Genomic DNA, 25172 nt, shown 5'->3' with positions numbered 1-25172 from the left:
AATAGTGAAAACAGATGCCAGCAAAGGTTAAGGAACGAATCAGTGGTCAGGAACTGGCACCATTTGTAATGCTTTATTTTGCTAAGAAAATTCATATTTCCAGTGGCCCTTTTAACTGGTATTGTGGAGCTGGGAGAAAAATCAAGAAAATAATGGTCATTTACCTAAAAGCCATTTTTTTGTGATCTGTCAGATAGGTAATTTAAAGCAACATGGAGTCCTCCTCCCCTTCTCTCTCTCTCTCTCTCTCTCTCTCTCTTTGTGTTCACTGCTGCAAATGCCTTTTTACCAGAAGCAGAGGTCTCTTAGGGATGTTACCTTAATCCAAAGGATTTCGTTTTTATTGAGCTCATCTTAGTACATAGAAAAACTCCTTCAAAGTTCAGCTCTGCATCAAAAAATGAAACATAACAACAGCCATGTCTTATTGCTGTTGGAGACAGAGTTCCTAAGCAGTAAATTTATTGGGACAAGATTTCTTGCAATCATTTTTATAGTTATAAACCAGTATCACAAGTTAACTGAATAGAATTTTTCTAAAATGCAAAACTCCTAATTGGTTACCATTAACAGTTACCAATGGGATGGTATATATTGTAGCTATTTCAATACCTCATCTTTTTATCTCTTGTTATTAATGTATTACACCTCAGGCTTCATCTGTACCTGACTTATTATGGGGCTGTCAGAGTAGTTAGTGTGTATCAGGGCTCTGTGCTAGAACAATGCAAACTTTACAGCCTTTAATTCTTGTGGCAACCTCACAGAGCTGATATTGTTGCTCCCATTTTGACAACGAATGAAGACTAAAAGAAGTCAAATAACTTACCAAAAATGAAAGAGTTATTAATTTTCCGAGTCTGGATCCCTAGATGGTTTTCTGACCCCAATGACCCCAGCATTCTCTCTGCATGCTGCTTACCAATGGTTTCCCACTCCTCTTCCTTGGACTATATGTACATCATGGTATCCCAGGAACAGGGACAGTGTGCTACTGATGCTGAATTATCAGGGTTTCTGATAATTAGAGAGGATCTCTTCTGACTTTCTGACTGAAGAATAAGTTTGGATTGGTTAATCCCCTCCATCCCATTGAGTTAACATTTCTTTAATGAAGCAATTGTCTTTTCAAGTTATAGAAGACACGGAAAAGCCACCAGAGAAAAGAAAAACAATGGAAAAGGAAAGTTAATTGTAACTGTAGTTTCATGTGTCAGTACTAGATCCAGTGGGCTAAATAGGCCAGGGATTTTCATGAAGAGACTTCATCCAAGGACAGGGCAGTGTCTATTCGTGGTGCTTCGTGCATACCATATTCCTCTCCAGTTTTTTAGAGGAAATGATTGATGACAGCTTCCTAACAGTGGGAGGGTGTCACATAGCATGCATGAAGACAAGAGTACCAAATCTGTGGAACCTTCATCATCGGGATGATTTATAAAGCATCAGAAGTTTTCATTGTAAATCTCAGCCTATTGCACTATCAAAATCAATCTATGTATCCCTCAAGTTTGCTCTATAAAAAATTGCAAATTAGAGTCAACAACTATCTGAGTTAGTGGAATCGTCATGTATAATCCATAGCAGTGGCTACTCTCTAGTTAATTCTTAACTCTATACTGGAAAAAATGAATTTGTTTCTGTTGTATTTTTCTTAGACTACTATTGAAGTTATCAACCTTTCCCCAGGGATAGATACACAAATGTAAAGAAAAGAGACATGCTGTAGAATTAATCAAGCAAATAGCAATTTGGAATATAGAAATTTTAATAGGTTTTTGTCTGGGTCTTTATAGGTTCTCTAGGCTCAGGAAGAAGAACTAATAGTTGTAAATCACCTTTAAAACTGCAGCTATTTCCTCCCCTAGTCTTTGCTCTGTTCTGCTGTGCCTAATGTCAATGCTTACCTTTTTACAGCTGAGCAATATGACTCTACTTGCACAGAAATCTCATGAGCTCTGGTCTATGGGAGCATGTGTTACTGTTCAAGGAAGTTTATTCTTGCATACAGCTGGTAGCTTTCTAGCATTATCTTTGAAATGCTGTGTTCCCCTAGGTGTCTGTCCTTAACACTCTCACTTTATTCTTCTCTGGGAGAGCATTTTCATTCCCATGAATACACCAGATGATTCCTAGATCTCTAAGTTCTACTTCACACAGTTGCCTGAACTCGCAGAGAATGGTCTGTGACATTCTGTGACATTCAATAGCAATCTCAGATTGAATAATACAAAACTGAACTCATTGTTTCCCTAATCTGCTCCTTCTGCCATGATCCCTCTGCTGTTAAAGTAATTACCATCTTTCCAGACAGGGGAGAAATCAGTCTTCTCTGTAATTCCTTCTTTTCTCAGTCCCCATGTCCAATCAGTTGTGAAATTGTATCCAATCTAAATGCATATTGTATCTATTTCACTTCTTTAATCAACATTTTTTTTAGCTTCTTTGTATTTTCATGCCATAGCTTTAGAACGTAAGACAGTGTCCACTTCAAGAAGCTCACACCTAGTAAGAGAAATAACAAAATAGACTATCCATGGACAGTATGATAATTACTAGTTGCCATTAACTAAGCACCAGTTGCTGAGACTGGGAGGAGAAGGTGGAAACCTTCCAACTCCAGGAGGAAGTGGTATTAAGCTACATCTGGAAAAATGAAGCGGGTGACCTAGGTAAAAGGCAGAAGAAAGACTTTCAGAAGGTAGAAAAGTAGTATATGCAAAGGTACAAAGATGTGAGAGAGCAAGGCCTGTTCAAAAAAATGTAAGGGTGATCCAAGTACATGTTAAGGAGTACCAAGGAATAAAGTACATTTCTGAAGTGTTGTGTACACTGTGCTATGAAATTTGAATTTCATTCTCAAAGCATTCTTTCCTTCTTCCCCAGAACATGCTCATATCTCTTGTCAGCACTCTAAGCCAACAAATCTCCTGACTGTTCTCTTTCTCTTGCCTTTTCTTTCCTTAGATTGTAGTCAGAGGTGGCGCCCCTGTTAGAATTGAAAACCTGTCTCTTTCCTAATCCTTCACTGGCCTGTATTACCAGATTACACTCCCGTGCTGCAACCCTCACTTATGCCAAACACATCCCATGGATCAAGCGTGTGACAACTGTCCTCCCCTCTAAGTTACAAACTCCTTAAGGCCAGAGCCCATGGCTCCTCCATCGCAATAGATTTAGAATCCATGTCCTATACTTGGTACATAGTAGGCTTTTATATATCGATCTCACTGAGTAAAAGGAATGCACTTTAGGGTCTCTGCATTTCTTAATTTTACAAGTGCTTTTATGCACACGGACATAACCCCATCGCTGTCATCAGCACCGGCTTTCTTGTCCCTGCCAGCAAGTGTTCCTTACAGCCCAGTGGCTTGTCACATGCCCTGCTGCTACACAGCAGCAGCAGTTCCCAAACAGAGTGGCACGGATGTATACAAACCTTCCTGTGCAATGTTTGTTTTTTTCTGCAGAAAATGAAAGGCCTCGCTTTTCCCTGGGGTAAAAGCAGGTTTAGAAAGCACTGATGCAGGGCCCCTTGCCAACCTTTGCAATTTCCAGGGCTCTACACCTCATTTCACTGACAGGTATGTTGAACAGGGCTGTGGGCTAGGAGCCAGGGCTAGGATTTGCATCCCAGCCTCAACTAACTAGGTCCCTACCTGTAGGCAACATTTCTAAGCCTTGATTGCATCACCTTTGGAATTAGTACTTAGAATTAATTCCAAATATCCTTATCAACATTCTTTTACTACTATTTTCACGATAGCGTATCAATCAGTTATCTTGCAACAAAAATCACAAAGCCATCTGACTTTCTTTTTTTCATCCTGACTCGTTTAAGCAGAAAAGGTGTTATTGGAAGGATACTGAATAATCCTCTAAAACCAGGCAGAGGAACTGGACAGTTAGCAAAATAAGCCCTTATGTTCACCCAGGAGCAGGGCGATGAGTTTCGCAATTGGTATCACTGGACACTTCCTGGCGTTCATCTCTCTGCCAGTAACTCTCATGGTTTCCGAGTCTCTGCATCGCTCCCTCCGTGTTCAGAGTCCCATATGTGGGCATCCAATTGGCTGAGCCCAGAATCCTTCCATAGGATCTTCTGTGGAAGAAAAATACAGTTGAGGGCATAAAATTTAGAAACGATTATTTAAAGGGTATGCTATCTCTCCAGGCTTCCAGATAGTAAATTCCTATCATTGGAATAAGATCCCTAGATTATATACAAGACTGCATTGCCTTAGTCTCTTGAAGAACAACACTCACCCAATTGCCTGCAAGGTGAATTCTGCTGTAACTTTCTGGGGGAACCTATGGCAGGGACATAGTCGCTCATGATATTTAGAGTATGCTGTCGGGGATCCGATGTGAGAAAGAGCTTGCAGAAACTGAATCAGAGGACAACTTGCGTCTGGTCCTGTGAGAACTGTGTAAGTTAGCATGTTTCTTTCTTCACATTGGCCCTTGGATAGCTAAGAACCAAGTGTGGGGCTCTGCACAGCTACTGTCTTCACCCTTGTAGTTAACATTTTTATTTACCTTCTTTTGTTTCTCATTGTTTATTTTGTAAATCTCCTCACATTCTTTTTGAAAGAAGGAATGAAGAAGGATGGGAAGTGGGGAGAGATGGATGCCAACCACCCAGTGAACAGAAGTCACCGTGGCAGCAGGACTGGCAGTGGAAATCAGTTACCTTGTTGTCCTGAATTCCTGTATCGAGGCAAACTATTCTACTCCTGTAGGTGCCTGTCCACTTGGTCTAAATATGGTTTAAAACAGTGTCAACAACAAAGGCTTTCACACCTCTCCCTTCATGTATTTACATGAACTGTTTTATCTCTTACGTAAAAATAGGATGCGGGACATCAGCTACTAGAGAGAACACAAGTAAACAATGAGACATCAGTAATGTCATCCAACTACTATGGATTAGTGTGGATACTGAGTTGCTAACTATCCAAATGATATTCAAGTATTTCATGACCTGTTTAATCAAGCTGCAAAATAAGGAGTTAGAACACTTCAACTCCAGTGATTTGATTATGTGGTGAAGAGAGTGGTGCATAAACATTAATCCTGGGAAATTAATTCATGAAAATTAGCTGAAGATACCCCTAGGGGCCTGTTTTGTATCTATTTTTGCATAAAATGTTGAACTAACTACTTACTGAAGGTGTCTTGGGGGAACTAGAATGATTATGCATGATTCTGTAGTTATCTAGAGAGAATCATGAAGAGGCCACAAAGTGACCTGAAAATGCATTCTGATTGAAGCTAAGTCTTGAACAGGAAAATTGCTTTGAAATGATTAAAGTTAAAATTGTTGGTAATGAAGGAAAACACTTGTGCTAGAATGAGGACTTTAAAAGAGAGAATCTCATTTTGAGTCTTTTGTAAAGCATATGGCTTTACTTTTTCATTGCAAAATATTGGGTTGTATAAACCTATCACATTGTCTTAATTTGAAATTCAGTGGAGGGCAAGCAAGACTTGGAGAGTGTTACTGATAAAAAGTCTGGCAAGAGATTGTCATGAGTAAAAATCTGCCTTCAGGAGAGGGAGATCTTCAATATCCTTTAGAGCCACCGAAATGTACCCACTCAGTGGAGCCTTCCCAAGGGTTGGCCACAGTCTCTGCTCAAGGTACTTAGTTCCTTTGTATGTCTGCTTGTCAGGTTGTACATTGATGGTTTGTGGAAACATCTGTCCTTTCCACCAGATCATGAGATCCTGGAGGACAGGGCTCATCTTTATTGTGTATATTTCCAGCTTCTAGCAGAGTGCCCACCCTGCCCAGAACTAAATTCGTAACTCTGATTACAGTTATCCTCTTTAATAAATATTCACCTTTGCATAGATTTAAAGATAATATTTTATCTCAAACCTTGAAAGGCAAATGTGTTTCAGACTTCTGAATTCTTAGATTTTGGAAAGGTGATATCCGTGTCTATCAAGAGTGTCTATAAACAATGTCTATATCATATATAATGTAACACTCCAGCATAGTCTGGGGAAACTTCTATAATCAAGCACAATAATTATGCATCAAAAACATAAAGAGGATATTGTGAAGTTGCAATAAACATAGGGGTACATGTATCTTTGCAAACTAATGTTTTCATTTTCTTTGGGTAAATACCCAGAAATTGAATTTTTAGATCATATGGTATTTCTGTTTTTAATTTTTTAAGGCACCTCCATACTTTCCACAATGGCTGTACCAATCTACATTACCACCAACAGTGCACGCAAGTTCTTTTTTCTTTACATCCTCCCCAATATCTGTTGTTTCTTATCTCCTTGATTTTAGCTATTTTGACAGGTATGAGGTGATAGCTCATTGTGGCTTTGATTTGCCTTCCTCTCATGATAAGTGATGATGAACATCCTTTTATGTGTCTGTTGGCCATCTGGATGTGTTCTTTGGGGAAATGTCCATATCTGCTGCCCATTTTTAACTTAGATTATTTGTTTTTTTGGGTATTGAGTTGTATAAGCTCTTCATATATTTTGGATACTGACCCTTTGTGGGATATGTCATTTGCAAATATCTTCTTCCAATTCAGTAGGTTGCCTTTTAGTTTTGATGATTGTTTCCTTTGCTGTGCAGAAGCTTTTACTTTTAATGTAGTCCAAATAATTTATTTTTGCTTTTGTTTCCCTTGCCTCAGGAGATACATCGGGGAAAATGTTGCTATAGCCAATGTCAAAAAAATTAGGGCCTGTTCTCACTTTAGGATTTCTATGGTCTCAGGTCTCACATTTAGGTCTTTCATCCATTTTGATTCTGTTTTTGTATATGGTGTAAGAAAGGGGTCCAGTTTCAGTCTAGACAACAGAATGTAGTTGTCTACTTTTCTCAACACCATTCGCTGGAGAGATTGTCTTCCCATTGCAAGTTCTTGCCTTCTTTGTCAAAGATTAAATTGACCATATAATCATGGGTTTATTTCTGGGCTTTCTATTCTGTTCTGTTGATCTTTGTGTCTACTTTTATGGCGATAACATAGTGTTTCAATTACTAGAGCTTTTAATTTATCTTGAAATCTGAGATTGTGATACCTGTAGTTTTGGATTTCTCTTTCTATTCAGGGTCTTTTTTGGTTCCTTACAAATTTTAGAATTGCTTGTTCTAATTCTGGAAAAATGCTGTTGGTATTTTGATAGAGACTGCATTAAATCTATAGATTGCCTTGGGTAGTGTGGACATTTTAACAATATTTTGTAAATCCATCAATGTTTCATAGTTTACAAAGCACAGGTCTTTGATCTCTTTGATTAAGCTTATTCATAGGCATTTTATTGTTTTTGGTGCAATTGTAAATGGGATTTTTTTTTCCATTTCTCTTTCTACTGCTTAATTATTAGTGTATAGGAGTACAACTGATTTCTGTATATTCATTTTTATATCCTGCAACTTTACTGAATTCATTTATCAGTTCTAGTAGTTTTTTGGTGGAGTCTTTTGTGTTTTCTCTATATAGTATCATGTCATCTGCAAAAGGAAAAAAAAATTTACTTCTTCTTGCTAATTTGGATGCTTTTAATTTCTTTTTCTTGTCTTGGCTAGGACTTGCCAGTATTGTGTTGAATAAAAGTGGTGAGAGTGGACATCCTTGTCTCATTCTTGACCTTAGGGGAAAAGCTCTGAGTTTTTCACCATTGAGTATGATGTTCATTGTGGGCTTTTCATATATGACCTTTATTATAATGAAGTATGTTCCCTGTAGACCTACTTTGTTGAGAGCTTTAATCATGAATCAATCTTGTACTTTGTCAGATGCTTTTTCTGCATCTATTGAAATGATCATATGGTTTTTAATCCTTTCTCTTGTTGACATGATGTGATCATATTGATTCATTTAGCAAATACTGAACCATCCTTGTATCCCAGAAATAAACTGCACTTGTTCATGGTGAATGATTTTTTTTTTAATGTATGTTGGATTTTGTTTGTGAGTATTTTTTTGAGGATTTTGCATTTATATTTGTCAGAGATAGTGGTCTATAGTTGTTGTCCTTTTTTTGTAGTGTCCTTATCTAGTTTTGGTATCAGGGAGAATGCTAGCCTCATAAAATGAATATGAAAGCTTTCCTTCTCTTCTATTATTTGGAATATTTTAAGAAGAATAGATATTGACACTTCTTTAAATGTTGCTAGAATTCATTTGTGAACTGTCTGATTCTCAACTTTTGTTTCTTGGGAGTTTTTTGTTTACTGATTCAATTTTATTACTGGTTATCAGTCTCTTCAAATTTTCTATTTCTTCCTCCTTCAGTTTTTGGAGTTTATGTTTCTAGGAATATACCCATTTCTTCTAGGTTGTCCAATTGTTGGCATATAATTTTTTTTAAGATTTTATTTATTTATTTGACACAGAGAGAGCGTTCACAAGTAGGCAGAGAGGCAAGCAGAGAGGGGGAAGCAGGCTCCCCGCTGTGCAGACAGCCCGATGTAGGGCTCGATCCCAGGACCCTGAGCCAAAAGCAGAGGCTTAACCCCCTGAGCTACCCAGGTGCCCCTGACATACAATTTTTCATGATATCTCTTATAATCTTTTGAATTTCTATGGTATCGATCATTATTTCTCCCCTTTCATTTTTAATTTTGTTTGAGTCCTTTCTGTTTTTCCTTTTAATTAGTCTGGGTTAAGTCTGTCAATTTTATTGATCTTTTCAAAGAGCCAGCTCCTAGTTTTATCTGTTTTAATCTTTAGTATTTCCTTACTTCTGCGTGTTTGGGGTTTTGTTTTGTTTTGTCTTTCCACATCCTTTGTGTGTAAGGTTAGATTGCTTGAGATTTTTCTTGCTTCTTGAGGTGGGTAGATCTATATTGGTATCAACTTTCCTCTGAGAACAGCTTTTGCTGCAATCCAAAACCTTAGTCTACTGTGTTTTCAGTTTTACTTATCTCCATGTATTTTTTTAATTTCCTCTTTGATTTCTTGGTTGACTCATTCATTGTTGAGTAGCCTGTTATTTAACCTCCATGTATTTGTGCTTTTTTCCGGGTCCTTTCTTGTGTTTGATCTCTAATTTCATAGCATGTGGTCAGAAAAGATGCATGATAGGACTTCAGTCTTTTTTAACTTGGGAGACTTGTTTTGTGGCCTAATACGTGATCTGTTCAAGTGCACAGGGAACATTTTCCAGAAAAGAATGTGTAATTCTGCTCTTTCAGGATGGGAATGCTCTGAATATATCTGTCAGATCCATCTAGATCCATGTGGTCTAGTATATTATTCAAAGCCACTATCCCCTACTATTATATTACTATTGATTAGGTGCTTTATGTTAGTTATTAGCTGCTTTATGTATTTGCGTGCCATACTTACAATCGTTATAACTTCTTATCATTTGATCCCTTTATGTTCTTCCTTGTCTCTTAGAGTCTTCGTTTTAAAGTCTATTTTGTGATATAAATATTGCAACTCCACTTTTTTTTTCAACTTCCATTTGCATGATAAATACGTTTCCATCCCTTCACTTTGAATTTGCAGGTGTCTTCAGGTCTGAAATGAGTTTCCTGGTAGGCAAGGTATAGATGGATCTTGCTTTTCTTTTTAAAATCTATTCCATCATCCTCTGTCTTTTGATTGGAGTGTTTGGTCCATGTCCATTGAAAGTAATTATTGACAGTTACATACTTATGGCCATTTTGTTACTTGTTTTATGGTTATTGCTCTTGTTCTGTTCCTTTCTTCTCCTGTTCTCTTCTCTCACAGTGTGTGTCCTGCAAGAGGGGACCTACAGCTGCCCCAAACAGAGGCAGGCCGGGTGGAGGGAGTAGATTAGCAGAAGCACGAGGATGGAGGTTTGTGAGCACACTGTTAGCAAACTAGATAGCAAGTGTTGGCTCCGGTTCCTACAGATACCTGTGTATCTAGGCTGGGACATGGGGAAGGGAAATGGCTCCTGTCAGCACTTTTCTTTTTTGAGAGATTTCCCAAGGATTTCTACCCCTCCAGAACATGCTGTGAGATTACTGAACAAATCTCTCTGCTTTATACCTGAGCCATTTTCAAACTGCTGCTTCTATGCTGTGTCTCTGCAGGCTCTTTGTTGTGCTGTCTCTTGAAAGGCATGGACTCAGTGTCCTCTAGCCTTTCTTGTTCCCCCAGAGCAGAGCCTGCTGATTTTGAAAGTTTTAGGTGTTCAGCCCCCCCCCCTTATTTTAAGAACCCTTGAAATTTGGCCCCTCTCATTTTCAAAGTTTAAAGTTACAGGAATTCATCTTCCCCATGAGGGTTCTCCATGCCTGGGGTACTTGTTATGAGAGTCTCTTTCTTTCCTTTCCCTGAGGGAGAATGCCTCCATCCAGTGGACAATCCCTGCAAGTCTCTTTAGCTCCCAGTCATGTCTCTGTTCTTTCTTTCCTCTTACATGTGGCCTCCTCTTTACATTTAGCTGCGGAGAGTCTACTCTGCCAGTTTCAGATTGTTTCCTGTGTAATTTACACTGATGTGGGAATTATCTAGTTGCATCAGTGGGAGGCAGGGACTTTAGGGTCTTCTATTCTGCCATATTTGCCAGAGGCCCTTGGTCCTCCCCATCCACCCCGCCCCCCGCCATTTCTTTTTAAGTACCTGATGCTGGGTAGACCAACACCAGGCCTCAGTTCCTTGGGCAAAGAGGAACAAATGGAGGAGAACTGCGGTGGCTGGGAAGGACTCTGTGGAAAATCTGGACTAAAGTGGGTTTTACAGGAGGGGTCCCAGAGGTATGAGGAAGGGGATTACAAACAGTACAGCAGTCATCAGAAGTAGGAAGGTGAACAAGGCATGTGCTCTTAGGTGTACCCTGAAGAAGCCCTTAGAGTAGAACTTCCATACTGAGATATAATGCAGGTAAGTTTGGAAAGATGTGGGTAAAAAGGGCTTTGGATGGCAGAGTGAAAGCTGACTGACCTCTTTAAGCTCTGGCAAACCAGCCCTTTTTTTTTTTAAACAGTGTTCTTCCCAGTTCTAATATTGTTGCAGTTTGATTTGACTTTCAAAAGTAATTGTAGGTAATTTAATATTATAGAATAAATCTGACTGCTGCCTTGTTTATGTGGAAATTTTTCTCCTTACACTGCTAAGTAAATTCATTACAGACAGATTTTATTTGCTTATACTGCATATAAAATGTGTTTGTATTTTCTTTTGGAAAATATTTTAATCCAAGGAATTTTTGTGCTTCTTCTCATTTCTCATCCTGATCCTCTTGTGACCCTGGCTCTAGTTCTGAGTATCTTTTTTGAAAAGTCTTTGCTCCCATTTACAGTCATCTTCTTCCTTCTTTCCTGTGTTTTTCCCTCTATCCTACCTTTAGACTCTTGTACTTTGCTTATTCTTATTTTTGTAAGCTCTTCCTTCAAGAGAAGGTACTCTGAAGCCAAGAACTGGGAGGGTGCTCCATAAACTATAGGCCTATGAATAGGGGGTGGTGGGAACCATAGCAACACACATCTGTGCCTCTGGCACCTGAAGAAAAGTCGGTGTTCATGAAGGCTGCGTTTACCACATGCCAACATAACTTCTCAGTGGAGCCAAGTCAATCAAAAACGGGCAATTCACTGCAAATTTAGTCCATGTGCTTCCTTGGCATTGTGTCGATAAAACAAACTAGTTGACTAATAGCACTGATCAATTTTCAGCTAGTAATTTTGGTGTTTCCTAGAGCAGAGGGGATCAGGAATTGGCAAAGGGTGTGTATAATGATCCCCTGGATGCAAAAACAAAAAATTAGAACTCTTGAACTGAACAAGTAAGAGTTTAAACTTTACTAACATTTGTTTTTTATGGAATGCTTATATATATGTATATATATATATATAAGAGATATATGTATATATATATAAGCAATATATAATTATAATATATTATATATAACTGATAATATATAGTTATATATTATCAGTTATATATTATATATTATAATTATATATTGCTTATATAATATATAACTGATAATATATAACTATATATTATCATTTATATATATAACTAGTTATATAACTAATATATATATATAAAATTCTTAAATATTGAAGTCAGTTTTCTAATATTTTTGCTATTAGAATACACAATTAAAATAGACTATTCTAGATCATTGATTCCCAATCTGCAACAGAGTTATTGTAAGAGGCCTATTAATATATGTGGAACTATTTTCTCATTCAGCAGACACTAAAAACACAATGATCTGCTAAGGGATTATAATGATTTAATATGATTCTGTTGTATTCTAAAATTTACCATAAAGGTGGATTCCTTATGCCTAAAAATGTTAAGTGCATTGAAGAGGAGATACAGTTAAACATGGGACACAAAAAAGCATAGGGAAGAGTCAAGTCCCAGTAAAATACTACATTGTTCGGTCAGGGTAATCTAACCTATTGAGAAAATTTTAGTCATACTTTAGAGATACCATGGTTCTGTTCTAGATTGCTGCAATAACATGAATATTACAATAAAGATGTTAAATGAATTTTTTGGTTTTTCAGTGCATATAAAAGTTAGGTTTCCATTAAACTGTATTAAGTTTGGTTTTTGAAATACAACATTATTGCAATGTACATACTTCAGCATTTTTTAGAAGATATTTTTTAATGAATGATAACCTGAGCTTTCAAAAAGTCATATTTTTTTTGTTGGTAGAGGGTCTTGCCTCAGTGTTGATGGCTGGCTGGTGGTTGTTGAAGATTTGGATTGGCTGTTGGAGTTACTTAAAATAAGACAACAGTGCAGGTTGTCACATCAATATACTCTTATTTTCATGAACAATTTCTCTATAGTATGTAGTGGTGTTTGATAGCATTTTCAAAGTTTGAAGGCTGACACTGACTTCTCCTCTCTAGCTATGAACAAGTCTTCCAATAGAAGACTGTTTCATCTACCGGAAAAATCTGTTCATTAGGGTAGCCACCTTCATTAATGATCTCAGATACATTTTCTGGATAATTTGTTGCTTTACCTTGTTTTTTTTCCTTAGGGAGATGGCTTCTTTCCTTAAACCTCATGAACCAGCCTCTGCTAAGTCAAACTTTTCTTCTGCAGCTTCCTTACCTTTCTGCCTTCATAGAACTGAAGGGAGTGAAGGCCTTGGCCTGGCTTTGGCTTAGCAGAATGCTATGGCTGGTTTGAGCTTGAATTCAGACTACTAGAACTTTATCCACATCAGCCGTAAGCCTGTTTCACTTTTTGTATCATTTGTGTGTTCATAGTAGGTTTTTGAAATTTCTTTTAATTTTTTTCATTCATACCTTGGCTATTTGGTGCAAGAAGCTTAGCTTTTGGCCTATCTTGGCTTTTGACATGCTTCCTCACTAACTTTAAGGATTTATAGTTTGGATTCTTCGTTTCCCTATTTTGAATGAGTATCGGCACATCTTAGGGAACTAACTTCCAGTCCAGTATTCTCCTTTTTTTCATCTCTTAGTTTGCTAGGGCTGCCATAACCAAATATCATAGACTGCATGGCTTGAGCAATAGAAAATTTCTCACAGTGCTGAAGACTAGCAGTCCAAGGTCAAGTGTCAGCAAGTTTTGTTTCTTCTGAAGCTTTGCTCATTGGCTTACAAATGACCGATGTTTTGCTGTGTCCATACCGTACCCCTGTTGTTTATGTGTCTTAATATCCTCCTCTAACAAAATTCCAGCCTGATTGGATTAGGGCCACCCTACTGGCTTCATTTAACTTAGAACCTTTAAAGAGATAACTATTTGCAAGTACAGTCCTATTCTGAGGTACTGGGGGTTAGGGCTTCAACATATGAGTTTTGCAGAAAACAATGCAGGTCCTAATAGTAATTTCCTTCTGATTAATCTAGGTGTTTCAGGGAAGTATGTGGGACAGCAATATGATTAAGCTGACCTGATCTTTGATGGTCAAAGTGTCTCCTTTGGAAAATAAGTATTATGATGGATCCTGATAAAGATCAAGGGGCAGAGAGTATACACTTCAGTCTTGGCTCAAAAAAAATCTTATTCTATGCCCAGGTTTCCTCCACCATGGAGACCATAATAGAACCTGTATCACAAGAGTTATTGTGAGGATTAAATGCATCAGGATGCCCAAGTCACTCAGAACACTGCCCTAGGTGTAGTAAGCATGGAGTGTGACACTGAGTAAGGAGGAGGATTATATTTGTCAGGTGTCATAGTTAATTTTATGTCTCAGTTTAGATGGGCTATGGGGTCCACCCCTTTGCAGGTTACTTTAAGGGTATTTTGGGCTGAGATTTACATTTAGATCAGAGGACTTTGAGTAAAGCATTTTGTTCTCCAATAGGTGGGTGGACTTCATCCAGTCAGTTGAAGGCCTGCATAGAACAAAAGGCTGCCCTCCCACAAGCAATAAAGGATTTGCCAGCAGACTGCCTTTGAAATTAAACTGCAACTCTTTGCTGAGTCTTCTGGCTTCCCCATTAGGTAGATTTTAAACTCACCAAGCCTCCATAATTATATGAGCTAAATCCTTTAAATAAAGTTGTTTCTGTGTATGAACACATGTCCTACTGGTTCTGTTTCTCTGGAAGACCCTGCTTAATCCAGTATGTGTGGAAAACAAAACTATAGCTGAGGTATAGCTTTTAGTTTTTAAGTTCTTTTACTTCTGAATTTTCTGTGCTTTACTCACTATGTTCTTTGCATGTCTGTATACATACTAATAAGGATCTGTGACAGACTGCTAGAATACATAGGCACTGTTTATTAGTCTTCATTAAAGAAATTCTTAAATTTTGCACTCCATACCATACTATTAAACAATAATACTCTACATCTGTGAGGTTCTCCCCAACCTCTCCCGACCCCACCCAGGAAGCACGTTGTATACCTAATAAATGTTTGGAATAAAGAAAATCCTAGGCTTTAGTAAAATGAAAGTTGATTTTTTAAAAAAAAAAAATTTGAATCACCAAGCAAGCAAGCAAATATATTGGCAGGAGTCCTGGCAAATCAACCATATGAGACAAGTTAAACAAGTTGGAACAGCAAATAAAGGCTTGAGGAACAACCAAGTAGCAGCTATCAAATCTAAAAAGGGTTATTCTGGAGAGGATGGAGACCAGCTGTCCTACAGTTTCACTGAGCCCAAACAAAAACAAAAATAGATAAGAAGTTCACTATGACAGACCATTAGATCTAAGCTCCTGGCAGTTAACCTGGTTGAAATGGTTACTTAGCATGTTCCAGAATATATTCAAAGGATTCTTTAAAGTCCGTTAAGCTTGCTGCTTCTGGGTGTGGTGCTAAGTGGCAAATTCAGATCCTGAATTCCCAATGAGGCTAATTAGAATCACTAAGGGGAGAGGGGTTGTAAAAACCATAGGCTCCCTTTCAATGAAGTGTTAGGGAATGGTTTCTAAGATATCCGGGTGAGAATAAAAAAAAGGTGCAAAAGTGAATGTAGGATTCTACATTTGGTATGAGGGAAAAAAATGGGAAATAAGAAAAATATTCTAATGAAAACAGTTCATCTTCGAGAGGTGTGGTAGTGGATGGGAATGCAATTTGTATTTCTTGTATTAGTTTCCCACTAGATTGCCACAAATATAGTGGCTTAAAACAAACTTTATTTTATAGTTCTGGAGGTCATGAGTCCAATTATGTATCCTTTGGGCTAAAATCAAAGTATCAGCAAAGCTGCATTTTTTCTGAAATCTCTAGGGGATAATTGCTTTCCTTGCTAGTTTCTAGAGGCCACCTGCATTCCTTGGCTCATGGCCCTTTTCTCCATCTACAAAATCCAGCCGTATAACATCTCCGCCTGATTCTAACTTTTCTGCTTAGTTCATCTACATTTGTGGATTCTTGTGATTATATTTGGGTTCATGGAATGTTACAGGATAGTCTCATTATCTTGGCATCAACTGATTGATCAGCAACCTTAAGTCCATCTGTAACCTTAATGCTCTTTGCTCTGTAGCACTGCATATTCATACCTTCCAGAGATTAAGATATGGATACATTTGGAGTGTGTGTTAGATGGGGCATTCTGCCTACCTTACCTTTTAAGAATAATTTTGACTTTTGAACCATGCAAATGTTTATGTATTCAAAAATAACAGGGAAAAAGCCTTAATCAAAAAGGATAGCAAAAGCCCACTAAAATCGAATACAAATGGAAACAAACCGAACAGTGCTTAATACAGCTACACTGTGGAGCACAAAAAGGACAAATTCCAATAAATATAACCCTTAAAAAATGAGATGTATTTTAAGGATTAAAATAGTTGCAAAGAAACCTTGATTTTTTTACCCAGTAAATTTGTGGTTGGGAACCAGAGAGCTGACTTTAGAAGAAGGGAGAGAGAAATATGGAATGGGGGAAGGTGAGGGAAAACCTTGAGCTTTTAGGTATTTTATTTTTCTTCTCTGACACCTTTAGATCAATGAGTACATATAGTAGCAGGCTTTGGTTTCTAAACAATATTCCTGGGTAAAACCAAGGCTTCTTTATAAGATGTCTGATTATGGCTAAACAGGTATAAAGTACAAGGAGGCCTGCAACATGGAGTGGTACCAAGAAATAAGGAAGTGGTTGGGGACTGACAGAGAGCTGTCCACTGTTAACCAAGAATTCATAAGAAGAAATATTTGATATTGATTGAAAGAGGGACTTGGGATCGGAAGAGGAGTCAATTTAAGAAGAATGATGGCTAATAAATATAAAAGGAAAAATAAATTTGGAAACTCCTGTTGTAATCATCGATGTGCTAACTAATTCAGGAAGAATCATCGATGGATGTTAAGATCATGAGATGGTTTAGAAACTAGCTTCCTTGAGAAATAATAAAATGACTAGATGAAATCTTGACACAGGACAGTTACATATTTCAAGATACCATCCCACAGATTAGTTACTAATTATAAAAAGAGAACGATTTGTTTACAGAGGAGAAATCTGGTCAATATCACCTTAATCAAGTGATCAAACTTCATATCCCAAGACTGGGACAAACAGATACTTTGAGCCTTCTGCCATGGCAGAATAGGAAGAATGCATTATCAAGTACATTGTGTTCTTGCCAAGAACATTTAACTTGAATCTTTTCAGGAGGGGAAAAAAAATCAAGCAATTATAAATGTAGGATATCTTACAAGGCAACAGGCCTGAACAAAAACAATGACAATTATGATGCAATTGTTGATCCTTAAGAATTAAAAAAAATAGCTATAAAAGACATTATTAGGGCAATTGGAAAATTCTGAATATTGGCTATACATTAATATTGTATCGTTAAGAACTGGCAATATGTTTATGTAGGAAAGAGTTCTGAGGAGACACATGGAAATATTAGGGGTAAATTCAGAGTATCAGCAAATTTCAAATTGTTCAATACAAAAAGTATATGTATACAGATAGGCATACAAGGAGAAAGTAACAAATGCAACAAAATATAAGTAACTAGTTTGATTTTCAAAATAATATTCCTTTATTGGGCCCCTGGGCTTCTTGATAGCCATTGGGCTTATTTGTGTTCCAACATGTTGTGAAGTTTGTTTAAAAAAAAAAAAGTGTTTCTAGTTATGTTTTTAAAGATTTTATTTATATATTTGACAGACAGAGATCACAAGTAGGCAGAGAGGCAGGTAGAGAGAGAGGAGGGGAAGCAGGCTCCCTGCTGAACAGAGAGCCCGACACGGGGCTCGATCCCAGGACCCTGGGATCATGACCTTGGCTGAAGGCAGAGGCTTAACCCACTGAGCCACCCAGGTGCCCCTCTAGTTATGTTTTTAGAGTCCCTCACCTGCCATCCAGTTCTTTGACTCTCTATGCAATGTGATTTCTCGAATGCATATGCTAGTAAATAGTACTTCAATGAAAGCAGTCTTGTATGTTAATCTCTATGGAGCTCCAATTGATTGGAAAAGATTTGAAAATAAAAAGTGGACCCATAGTATCGGGTTTATAGCTAGCACTACATAGATATGTGCTAAGTGTACTTTAAGTTTTTTTAACTACTATTAAAATATTATCCGATAGTAACAACAATAGCATCAACAACAAAAGACACAGGTTTCCAGACCTTGCTTCACTGCAGGGTGATCTGAGAATAGGGCCTTCCTGGATCTGCCTTTTAAACAGGTTTGCCTGCATTCTTCTGCCCACTGCAGCTGATGGCCCTAGGAGCGCTACTGCCTCTTAAGGGCTCCTTCCTTCTCAGGGTTCAGCCTTCAGTGCTTCCCTCTAGTGACCTCCTCTTAAACCAGGCACATATCTGTTGATGGGGCTTCTTTGCCATCTGTCATCTTTATACTTGATTCCTATCCTCCAATGCTGGCTTTCCCTTAGTTTCCACCTCCCTCTGTGATCACTAGTTCCATGTTGCTCCATGTCGTTTCCAAGGAAGGCCTTTAGTCTCACTTTAATCTAACTCGTGCTGCTCAGCCAGTAGATGGGACAATACTTTTCATAAAAAATATTTTTTTCATGTCTCTGACTTATCCACATAGTAAAGTCCCCCTAAAATACTGGTAACTCCATAGGAAATTCTGAGAATGCAAACCAGATTTATGCTCCCTGGCTGTATGCAAACTGAGGATGGGGGGGTTAAGGTTGCAGACCCTGGGGTTGGACAGCTCAGCCCTGAAGCCAGCCTCCACCAACTAACTGGTTGCTGTAGGACTTTTGTCAAGTTCTTTAACTTGTATTAGTTTTCTCAAATGCAAAATGGGTCTAATAACTACCTCCAATGGTTATGAGGATTTAAAGGCATTCAGGTATATAAATCACCTACAAAAGTACCATATAAATGTTTACTATTTTTAATCATTATTTTTCCAACGAATTTCAGACCTGGATCAAATTCTGTCTTTGAGATACTAATTCTGATAAAATAATTTCTTGCTTTCTTTGTGTCTCCATGGGTTCAGGTTTCCCTCGGACTTCTACATGCCCATGCTACACATATCCTGTGGCCTCCAGAGCGCTGGCAGAAATTGGAATCTGTTCTTCCTCCAGAGCGCTTGCTAGTTCAGAGAGAAGAGGAATAATGGCATGAAACTCCCTCAGCTGCTGGCATTGGCAGGCCAAAACCATCCATTACAGAAGGGATGGAGAGGAGGAACCTTCAGAAGGGCAACGTTTGTTTCAAATGAAATGATCTGCATTATTAAAGAAAAAGTGTTAAAATATTATATAGTATTAAATAGCAACTGATTTTGTGTTTAATTGTAATACTCTATTGCTCAATGCCAAAAAATACAGACCTTTGGGAATAGGAAAACTTTATTCCCATGTCTTACAGGGAAATTGTTATGTGTACTTAGTCTCTCGATTGTTGGGTTTTAATTTTGGTGCTTGCTGCTGAGAGAATATGAAAATTAATATTTGATGAAAGTAATTCAGTAATGTCATTTACTCTTTAGAACATGAAGAAACATACAGTGATGGAAATTATATTGTAATTGACAGTATGTACGAGGCAGTGACTGCTGGCTAAGAAGAACAGTAAACTGTGATATAAAAATAAAACTGATTTGCTCAGGTACTGTTTTGGGTATTAATCATTTAACCTGTACCTCCCTTACTGAGGAATATTTTTTTTTTTTTTTGGAAGCAAGGAATTAAAGTAAGGAGAACCAATTCTATCAATATTTCCATACAATTAAAGCTTTCTTATTAGCCCTTTTAAATAAAAACTTCTGAGTGATCTCTTGCCTGTTCACATCCATGAATAAACCTATTCATCAGTATTCAGTCACTATGTGGTAAAATGTTCTGAGTGAAATAAAAAAAATATTCCTGTTTGACCAACTTTTTTTCCTCCCAATGATTTTCAGTGTTTATCTCTGTAAATACTGAAATCACCAATTGCAAAGTGGGATGATAACGGCATCATAGATCCTCTAACTGCAGAGGTAAGGCAGTAAATCCCTTCATACGAGTCTATATTCATTCTTGCAAATGTGGATGCAAGTTTCCTTAGTGGTCAGGAATGCAAAGAGTAAGGGTAAAAAAAAAATATATATATATATATATATGCCTATTAACAGCAGCTGTTACTAACAATTCTTCAGCATCATAGTAGCACATTCAACAAATATCAGTGAGTACTTATGTATAATGAAAAGTGTTGTTTTTAAAAGGAGATCTGCTTAAAATCTTTTGTTGGACCCTTATCAATTCCATTTCTCTCTATTCCCCAACTTCTATTTCATGCTCTGGCCTTTTAACTCCTATTTACTAAACAGTCAGTACCATTTCAAGGCTTGTAACTTTTGTCTCTTGGCAAAGGGCATCCCCTGGGATTATGTGTAAAATATTGAGTGCATAAGGCCAATGACCCTTTAGTTGCTAAAAAATAGGGAATTCTGGGACTCACAGAAAAGGGGTGTGGAGGTGATACTGAGGACAGGCAGGGTAGAGCAAATAGAGCAGTTCTGTGAATTGCTCCTATTTATTACCACCTGGTGAGGAATTTGATATTTTAACAGTTCAGCAAACTGGTTATCATCCTTGCTGCCTCACTCACTACCTCTGATTCCTATTAATTCAAGATTGTAAATCTTCAGAGAGAAGATAAATGCTCTTTATTTAATTTCATATTCTCTAGCCATCTAACACATCACCAGCAGAGTTAGTACTTGATGATGTTGAACAACTCAGCTTCTAAGTTACCTCCTCAAAAATGCAACTCTAGGCAGACTTAATCACTGTTATCCACTCTATACTTTTATAAGAGCATCAGTCACCTAATATTAACCAATGCAGAAAGAGTTCTTCACCAGCTGCCACCCCCAGGATACAGCAGGAGTCAACAGACCAAGGAGCCCAGTCTTTCTGTGAAAAAGGCCTGTTATCTTATCTTCAAATTAAACACACATCTTAGGCCTGACTAATCTTCAGAGACCTCAATAGCACAGGCATTATCTTTGTACTCTTTGCCACATTCCAAAGTGCCAGTATCTCCTAGTCAGAAGCCTATATGCATGTCTGGTGCTTTGTTTTTTGTTTTGTATTTTTGTAGTTGCTGCCCAGAGGACACTTCTGGATCAACTAGCTGTAGTAACAATCTGAAAGAGAGTTCTCATCTGGCTACACCCCCAGGATGCAACACAGAGAGCAGACTGATACATAACACCTTCTTTTGGTAAAGAGGCCTATATGCTTGTCCTGGAGCTTTGGCCTGAGGGGCACACATATGGTCTGGTACAGACCTAGGGACCTAAAGATGTAGGGATGCCAGGGATAGAAGTCAGTGCCTATATATGCCTATTAACAGCAGCTGTTAACACCATCTTAGCACTCTCCCTCACTCCAGGTTTCCACCACCCCAGAAAGGAATTTCTGTACTTGTCTCCTGCTCCTTTTTTTTTTTTTTTTTTTTTTAAATGACACCTAGGGGACAGGTCTACATTATCTAGCTGTTGTGGCCAGCAAGACTTGTGGTCCCACAGAACTGTACACATTTGCATACTTCAAAAGCTGCTACCTAAGGGTTTGTCTTCCAAAAAGCCTGAATCTAGGTGCTAAGAATCCCCCACCCCCACCCCAGGAGCCATGACAGGTCTTGGCATACCTTCAAATATTGGGAACCACCAGAAATAAAGTAGCTTGCTTGGACAATCACAAAGGTTTGAGAGACAACCAAGAGCTAGAGAAGGATAGAATGGTAAGGTTCATCTCCTAAACAAGGTCACTCCTTCAAGACTGGGAGTGATGACAGCTAATGCATAGAAGCCAACAGAGAGTCATGAATATGAAGAAATAGGAATGTGTGCCCAATGGAAAAAAAAAAAAAAAAACCTCATAAAAAGTCCTTAAAGACAAAGATAGAAATGATTTACCTGTTCAAAGTTCAAAGTAACAGTCATACAGATGCTCACTGAACTCAGGAGAATGCATGAACAACTGAAGATTCAATAAAAAGAAAATAAAATGAAGTATCATATAGAATCACAGAGCTAAAGAATCCAATAAGTAACCTAAAAAATTAGCTAGAGAGATGCAACCGCTGACTAGGTAAAGCAGCAGAAAGAATTAATGAAATCAAAGCCAAGGTCATAGAACTCATCCAGTAAGAGGAAAAAGAACAAAGGAAAAAAAAGAAGAGCTAGTTTAAGGGACAACATCCAGTGAACTAATACTCATGCTAGAGGATTCCTAGAAGGAGAAGAGAGAGATGGGCAGAAAACTTATTGGAAGAATTAATGCCTGAAAATTTCCTAAGCCATGGAAGGAAACAGAATTCTGGATCCAGGAATCTCAGAGTTCCAAAGAGACTCTCACCAAAGCACAGTGTAATTAAAATGTCAAAGATGAGGAGAACATCTTACAGGCAGCAAGAAAAAGCAATTTATTGCATACAAGGAACTCCATAAGACCATCAGATTTTTCAGCAGAAACTTTGAATATATCATCTCCCTCTGCCCTGCAAAGTGATGAAAGAAAAATCCTTCAATCAAGAATACTCTACCTGGCAAAGTTATCATACAGAATTGAAGGGGAGAGAGTTTGACAGTCAAGCAACAGCTAAAGGAGTTCATCACGACTAAACCAGACTTACAAGAAATTCTAAAGGGATTCCTTCAAGCTGAAATAAAAGTTTACTCAGTAATGGGAAAATGTGAAAGTACAAATCCCATGGGTAAAGGTAAATATACAGCAAAATTCAGGGAGTGGTGGCCTGGCTCAGTAGGAAGAATATGCGACTCTTAATCTTGGAGTCATGAATTTGAGCCCCCATTCAGTGTAGACGTTACTTAAACAAAGAGATAATATACGTGTGTGTGTGTGTGTGTGTGTGTGTGTGTACCCAGAATAATATTAGAAAACATGAGAGATTAATCACTTATAAAGCTATATATAGATTAAAAGACAATATTATAGCTATAGTTATTTTATTATTAATTATTTAAAGAATACAAAAGATAAAAATGTAAAGTGATGTAAAATATGACATCAAAACCTGGGGAGGGAAAAGTAAAACCTAGGGCATTAGAATATGTTTACACTTAAGTTATTATCAACTTAAAATAGACTATTACAAATATAAGTCACGATAACCACAAAGCCAAAACCTATAGTACATATACCAAAGATAAAGGGAAAGGAAATAAAGCATACCACTAAAGAAAGTCATAAAATCACAAAGAAGGGAACAAGAGAAGAAAGGAACAAAGGAATTATAAAACATACAGAAAACAGAATGTCATCAAGGACTTGCCGCTAAGAAGAGATTCACTTCAGATTTAAGGGGACACACACAAAGTCAAGGGATGGAAAAATGTATTTCAGGAATATGAAAATCAAGAGAAAGCCAGGGTTCCTATACATAGGAATTCAAAAATACATTAAAAGGATCAAACACCATGATCACACACCATGATCACACAGGGTTGCAAAACTGGTTTAACATGTGCAAATCAATGTAATAGATGACATTAATGAAATGAAGGATTAAAATCGTGATCATTTAAACAGACACAGAAAAAATACGGGATGAAATTCAATATCCTTTTATAATAAAAACTCTCAACAAAGTGGGCATAAAGGAAACATGTATCAGCCTAATAAAGGCCATATATGAGAAGCCCTCAGGTAATATCATACTCCTTGGTGAAAAGATAAAACTTTTCATCTAAGATCAGGAACAAGACAAAGAGGCCAATGCTTGTTCCATTTTTTTTTTTCAATATAGTTTTAGAAGTTTTAGCCAGAGCATTTAGTCAAGAAAAATAAATGTAAGGCATCTAAATCAGAATGGAAGAAATTGTAACTCTTCACAGATTATGTGCTATTATATATAATATGTACATACTATATATAATAAATATATATAGAGAATAGAATCCTAAGTACTGCACCAGAAAGCTTTTAGCATTAATCTACAAGTTCAGTACAGTTGCAGGATACAAAAATCAATATACAGAAATTCACTGTGTTTCTATACACTAATAATGAACTATCAGATAAATTTGTTTAATCCCATTTACAGTTGTATCAAAAAGGATAAAGTATCTAGGAATAAATTTACTCAAAATTATGAAAGCTCTAAACACTAAAAACTGTAAGGCACTGATGAGAGAAAATGAAGACAGAAATAAATGGAAAGATACCCCATGCTCATAGATGGGAAGTATTAATATTGTTAAAATGTTCATGCTACCCAAAATAATCTATAGACTTTATAGAGTTTCTGTCAAAATTCCAATGGTACTCTTCACAGAAATAGAACCAATAATCCTAAAATTTGTATGGAACCACAAAATACCTGCTTTCCCCACCCAGCCAAAAGCAATCTTTAGGAAGGAGAACATAGCTGGGGGTATCACGTTCCCTGATTCAAACTATACTACAGAGCTTTAGTAATCAAATCAATAGTATTGATTTGTATCAATACTATAGTATTGATACAAAAACAGACACAAATATCAATGGAATGGAACAGAGAGCCCAGAACTAAACATACACATAGATAGTCAATTAATTTATAACAAAGGATCCAAGAATATAAAAACAAGGAAAGGCCAGTCTCGTTAAGAAATGGTGTTGGGAAAAGTGGATAGTCACATGCAAGAAAAGTAAACTGAACCACTATCTTATACCATGCACAAAAGTTAACTCAAAATAGATTAAAGTCTTAAACATAAGATCTAAAATTATTAAACTAGAAGAAAACATACGCAATAAGCTCCTGATGTCTAGTACTGATGATGATATTTTGGATTTGGCACCAAATGAAGAGGCAGTAAAAGTAAAAATAAACAAGTGGGACCACAGCAAAGAAAAAGCCATCAACAAAGTAAAAAGGCAACCTGTTGAATGAGAGCATACATTTGAAAACCATATATATATATGTATATATATATTAAAATATATATATATATATATATATATATATTTTTAATATCCAAAAGAGATAAGGAATTTATATACCTTAACAGCAAAACAAAGCAAAACCTGAAAATAATTAAAAAATGGGCAGAGGATCTGAATAGACATTTTTCTAAAGAAGACAAAGTGATAGCAAATGCACATGAAAAGATGCTCAACATCACTAATTATCAGGGAAATGCAAATCAAAACCACAACAAGATGTTACCTCATAGCTGTTAGGATGCCTAGGATCAAAAACACAGGAAATAAAAGTGTTAATGTGGATGTAGAGAAAAGAAATCTTATGCACTAATAGTAGGAATGTCAACTGGTGCAGCCACTGTGGAAGACAGCATGGAGTA

At 37.2% G+C, this 25172-nt stretch overlaps 1 protein-coding gene across 3 annotated transcripts in view; it reads left to right on the top strand.

The window, feature by feature from the left end:
- The window catches only part of IMMP2L (inner mitochondrial membrane peptidase subunit 2), an 860599-nt gene extending 840853 nt beyond the window's left edge, over positions 1 to 19746 (top strand). For all 3 annotated transcript variants that reach the window (XM_004741947.3, XM_004741948.3, XM_013051034.2), the window contains one exon: positions 18864 to 19746. In XM_004741947.3, coding sequence (XP_004742004.1) covers positions 18864 to 18983 — 120 coding nt within the window. In that variant the 3' untranslated portion in view covers positions 18984 to 19746. The remainder of the gene's footprint in view (positions 1 to 18863) is intronic.
- Positions 19747 to 25172: the final 5426 nt, after the last annotated feature.

The sequence above is a fragment of the Mustela putorius genome, unplaced genomic scaffold (genome assembly GCF_011764305.1).
Source record: "Mustela putorius furo isolate JIRA1106 unplaced genomic scaffold, ASM1176430v1.1 tig00003845_pilon_pilon_pilon, whole genome shotgun sequence".
Lineage (NCBI taxonomy): Eukaryota > Metazoa > Chordata > Mammalia > Carnivora > Mustelidae > Mustela > Mustela putorius.
The sequence above is the reverse complement of the archived record's forward strand: the minus strand, read 5'-3'. Positions and strand labels throughout refer to the sequence as shown.